The sequence below is a fragment of the Cryptomeria japonica genome, chromosome 9, assembly GCF_030272615.1.
Source record: "Cryptomeria japonica chromosome 9, Sugi_1.0, whole genome shotgun sequence".
Taxonomy (NCBI): domain Eukaryota; kingdom Viridiplantae; phylum Streptophyta; class Pinopsida; order Cupressales; family Cupressaceae; genus Cryptomeria; species Cryptomeria japonica.
The window spans coordinates 20,164,933-20,170,108 of NC_081413.1; the positions used below are offsets into that span (position 1 = coordinate 20,164,933).

Genomic DNA, 5,176 nt, shown 5'->3' on the forward strand with positions numbered 1-5,176 from the left:
TAACCATACAGCTTAAGTTTTTTGATCCTGTGTCTCCATTTGAATCTTCATTAGCATCTCAAGTTTTCGGGGCATCTCAGGCCCCTGATCCTTGAATGCTTGTTTTGACAGAGATGGTTAATAAGATACAAAGGGACATAGGTAATAACTCTTCTTTACATTTTATTGTACTTCCATTCTATTTACAAGCGAAGGATTAAAATGCTAAAATGTTTGACAGAGGACATTATACAACCACATACAGTTTTGATTATAGCGATAATTTAGTTTATTATGTATAAAAATTATATCTTTTTTCAAATTATCTCTTCCTACTTACAATTATATATATTCTGCCCACCAACTAATCTGCTCTGAAACAACAATGAGGTTGGTTGTGGCAGAGATTTGGTCCCCCTATTGAATTTTCTCCATTTTTAGATTATCCAGACCCACAAGAATAGATGGCAAAAGATAAAATTTCTTCGATTTGATGAAAAATCTCCAAAGGAGAACAAGAGGTCAGATGAGTATCTGCAGAAAGAGGGCAAAGAACTAAATGCAGAAAATGTGTTGACAAAGATGAGATGTACTCGACACACCTTGGAGGAAAGGCAGTGAAAGTTAACGTGAAAGCCTTGAGGGGCAGGAAAAGCGTCCCATCACTCAGTACTTAGAGCAGAAAAAGTTGTTCTCTCGCATCACTCCATGCTTCCACTCTGTATGAGAAGTGTATTCAACCACGAAAGGCAGAAGAAGTGCCCCATCACTGAGTACTGAAAGCGAAATTGTAGAAGGAAAAGGACGGTGGGAAGTTGGCAGTGAGCTGGAAAAGCTCTAATGTATTTCCCGGTAGGTTTAGATGGTTTTTTTTCAGGCGTTAACAGTAGACAAATCCGCTGGCTATTGCCACCATATATAACCTATCGGCTAATTAACATCTAAGTTTAAATCTGAAAAGACATTCTAAATCACACTCAAATTATATTCCAGAGGCATCCAAACCCTGTCCACATAAAAAAAGTTAAAAAACCTTAAATAAGCTTTAGAAAACTTGGGAATTAAATGTATCTTTTTCCCATGAACGCAGCTTTTCGATGCATATTACAGACGGACGAGCCGGCAAGCAAATATGCGGAAAAGACATTCTAAATCAAACTCAAATTCCACAACATTAAAGATACCCAAACCCTGTCCACATTAAAACCCTTATCTTTTCCTTCAAAAACCCAGCCATTCTATCCAAATTACAGACAGATCAACCAACAAGCCCGCAAGTGTGTACATTTACACGCGAACAAACAAAACAATAAGAAAAAGAGGCAGCGCCCCATTCTTCTGATTATCTCTGCATGAAATCAGAGATATCATCAAGGAAACTTGAAGACAAGTCATAAGGCATCAACGGAAAACCATGAACGCCGTTTTCATAGAACAGAAGTTCAACTTCCTTTTTCATCTTCTTCAGATAATCAAAATACCGCAGCTGCCAATCTCGCAGTGTATCAAGCCCTCCAATCACAACCAAACTCTTCGGCAGCTGAACCGCCGAAATTTCGGCGCCGCCGTACCCCACCACATTCGCCGCCGGGTGATCTCTGTTCGCCCCCTCCGGCAAAAACGCCTTCCAAGACCAATCGCAGGCGTCCACAGAAATCAACGGAACATCCGTCAAAGCCAACTCCGACGGCGTCCTCTCCTCACCTCCAAAGAATGGCTGTATCAAAACATGCCCTAAGATCTTCAATGGCGTCAAGTCCTCCTTCCCCTCTGCCACGCGGCATCCGACGTGGTGAACGATATTCCCTCCGGCGCTCTCCCCCATCAGAAAACACCGTGACACGTCAGCGCACCGTGGCAGAAAGGAGCTTTCACCATGGTCGTTTCTGAGCCACAAGAGAGCGGCATAGCAGTCTTCATAAGCAACGGGGAACTTGTGTTCCGGTGCCAGCCTGTACTCCACCGAAACCACAACCACACGCCGCCGCTTTGCCAGCCGCCGGCAAAACAAGTCATAGTTCTCCTGCGCAGCGGACAACATGCAGAAACCCCCGCCGTGAAAATACACCACTACCGGTAGCTTTTCCGATTTGTCGTCTTCCAGTACCGGAATAAACAGGCGAACCCAGACGCCTGTGAGCGGATCTATGACGGCGTCTCTGGAATATACCCCGCGGTCAGGCGTCTCGTTGGCGGGGACTGAGTGTAGGAACCATGAAGCAAGGCCGCGGTTAACAGTGCCATCGCTTCTGCGGGTAAAGTAGCTGCCTTGCTTGACGAACCAGCATATCCATTTCACCCGCCGGGGAAGAGTTTTCCTGATTTCTTCCACGCCTTGCTGGTATTCGGGCTTCATTATCTTCGCATCCTCGGCCATGAAGGATTATGAAAATTTAAAACTGGCTGAAAGATGATGAAATCTGTTTACAACTGAACAAAAAACAGAATTGAGAAATATATTGTATGCATTAACTTGAATGAAAACTACAATTACATAAACTCTTATATAAAGAGAGCTGATCACCGATCTGAATAAAGCATTCAAACAAAGCTTTCAAAAACTTAAAAAACCGCGCTAAAAAACTAAAATAAAACAAACTAAACAATAGAGCCGATTGCTTGCCTTACTACGAAGTCAGCAGTTTTTAAACGCATAAAACAAAAACTAAAATTAAGTTTATGCTTGCAGTTTCTAAACTGCTGTTTTATTAAAAATCAAAAAACAAATCTCCACGCAGCCTTCAAGTGCACGCCATCTTTGATCATATCGGATCATTCCTATCTTCAGGCCATTGTTACAAAATGGGAGGTCGAAATGAAATTTAGCCGCACGGTGAAGTTGGATGTAGTTAATGCAAATGACAGCAGGTACATTTTGTTTGCTGACGAAATTTAAGGGAATTTAAAATCACCGCTGCACGGACGGGGTTTGGGTCTTACATGTGAAGACCTTGCGTTAAAGTGGTGCGTGTTGTTACAATTTGATTGGCCTTTGTCAAGATTTTTTCTTCGAGTGCAAAATTCCCTTCCGCTTTAATTATATAACTAATTTATCCTTTCGATTTGGTCTAATAGTTAATGTTTTCATAATTGTTATACTAGTAGTTGCATGAGGGAACTCACCTCCAACACGGGGTCAATAGGTGGGTTTGTAAAAGCATCATAGAGAAATAAAGCAATTGCATGGAGGAACTCACTTCCAACATGGGCCAATAGGTGGGTTTGTAGAAGCATCATAGAGAAATAAAGCAATTAAAGGAAAAGATGCAAGGAATTAACAAAATAGAAAAGTGGGGTGGCTTTGTAGGAGCATCATAGAGAAAGAGAGCAATTAAAAGAAAATATGCAATGAATGAAATGAATAGCAAAGTGCATTTTATATGTGTGTGTGAAATGAATAGCAAAGTGCATTTTATATGTGTGTGTGTGTGTGTGTGTGTGTGTGTGTGTGTAAATATGTAACTGTACATAACCTAACCAATGTTTTCAGTTGTTCCCAAAATCTGAAGTTAACCACCCACCAACCCCCATGATGTCGAAGGCAGCATGATGTAAGTATGAAAGAACAAAATAATGTAGTTATTACAATTGTTTTTTTATTTCAGACTGTATAAAACCCAACCAATTTAATGTGTTGGTCCCAGAAAATATAAGTTAGCCACCCTCCAACCCCCATGCTGGCATTGCTAGCATGTTATATAACCATTTGATGTATTATTTGTGAAGTACATAATTGATGTAAGTATTGAGTAGTTATTGATGTTGTATAGTTTTGTATGTCTTTGCTTGGTTTTGTAGACTAATTTAAAGTTGCCACTGGTACATGTGAGAAATAACATTGTATTAGAACATTGTATATGTATTAAATAATTGAAAGTGATAAAACTTGGGGATTGAAAAGAATGGGAAAGGAAGGTACTTACAATTGTTGAAAGTATGTTGGAGTATATGTTTGGTCAATTTTTTTGGTGGGTGTGAAATCTGCAAACAAGATGGGCAGTATAAACAAAAGTTAGCATCATTGAACACAAAGGTCAAAGGGATTAAGATACCCTTGTAGCATGTGTTGTTTAAAATGATGTCTTCTTTGATGCCCTGGAAGTAGAAGAACACGAGAGAAGGTTTAGTAACATATGAGATACTACAATTGTAGGGAGTAAACATTAAAAGGAGAGTAAATAGAAGCAAGGAAAACAATGTGAAGTGTGCGAACTTGTATTTTTTGGAATGTGATCAACATTGAGAAAGGTAAGTTCTTGTTGCGATGCAATCTTTTACATTTCTTGCTGACCCTGCAAGATTCAATAGTTATAATGTGTGGCAATGAATGAAAGAAGATATATGGTATGCAAAAAGGTATGGACATTGTGGTTGTAGTACCTGTGTTGGATTTTTTTGTAAGTAATTTCCTTTTGTGATATGAGAAAGCTTCAACAAACAAGATTCTTTATTCTTTCTTGAAATGGTTAATGGACCACCTTGCAATTTTAAGTACCTCTGGTAAGTGGAATGCGGGTGAATTCAAAGGTGTTCAATTGATTTTACTCGAGACAGTGTTGTAAATGTAAGACCTTGTTCCTTTGTTTTACTAATATCAATTGTAGCAAAGGGCGTGTGCACAAAGATGGTAGTCAGAAAAGTGGACACCACCCCAAAAAAACATGGAAAAACAAGAAGCGCGTACACGGTTTTAAAATTTGAAATTCCCGCATACGCGCTTAGGTTTGTTCTTCTCGAGCCTAGAGAAGATAGTGTGTACGTGCTGCTTTTAGAAAAATGAGCACATACGCGCTATGATTAGGAAAATGAGCACGTACGTGCTATGATTAGGAAAATTAGTGCGTACGCGCTGCTCATAGGAAAATGAGCACATACGCGCTAATAATCCAAATAGAACCGTGTACACGGTGCCTGGTAAAAAAAGTTTTAAAAAAAAACTGGGTCTCATTTACCCGTGAATAGCGCGTTTTTAACTTCGTTTTTTCTCCATTTCCTCTCCTAAACCGTGAACGAGGTGCTATATTTGTCCTCCAAGCTATGGATCAAGGTTAGTTTTTGTTTATTTTTGTCTTTCTTTCCGGTTTATGCAATTTGTTTTACATTTTGAATTTAATTTCATTAATTTTGATTAGGTTTTTTCATTTTTTGTTTCAAAAACCAAATTCTTCTAATCCAGAACAAGAACAACCAAATGCAC

At 39.4% G+C, this 5,176-nt stretch overlaps 1 protein-coding gene across 1 annotated transcript; it reads right to left on the bottom strand.

The window, feature by feature from the left end:
- Positions 1 to 994: 994 nt before the first annotated feature.
- On the bottom strand, positions 995 to 2,885 carry LOC131055513 (probable carboxylesterase 18). Its single transcript, XM_057989972.2, has 2 exons — positions 2,603 to 2,885; positions 995 to 2,409 (listed from the first exon to the last, which is right to left on the bottom strand). Exon 2 carries the CDS (start codon positions 2,354 to 2,356, stop codon positions 1,322 to 1,324), a length of 1,035 nt encoding a protein of 344 aa, XP_057845955.1. The 5' UTR covers positions 2,357 to 2,409; positions 2,603 to 2,885; the 3' UTR covers positions 995 to 1,321.
- Positions 2,886 to 5,176: the final 2,291 nt, after the last annotated feature.

Coding starts and splice junctions, on each gene's coding strand:
- LOC131055513 (XM_057989972.2), bottom strand. CDS start 2,356: ATGGCCGAGGATGCGAAGATAATGAAGCCCGAATACCAGCAAGGCGTG.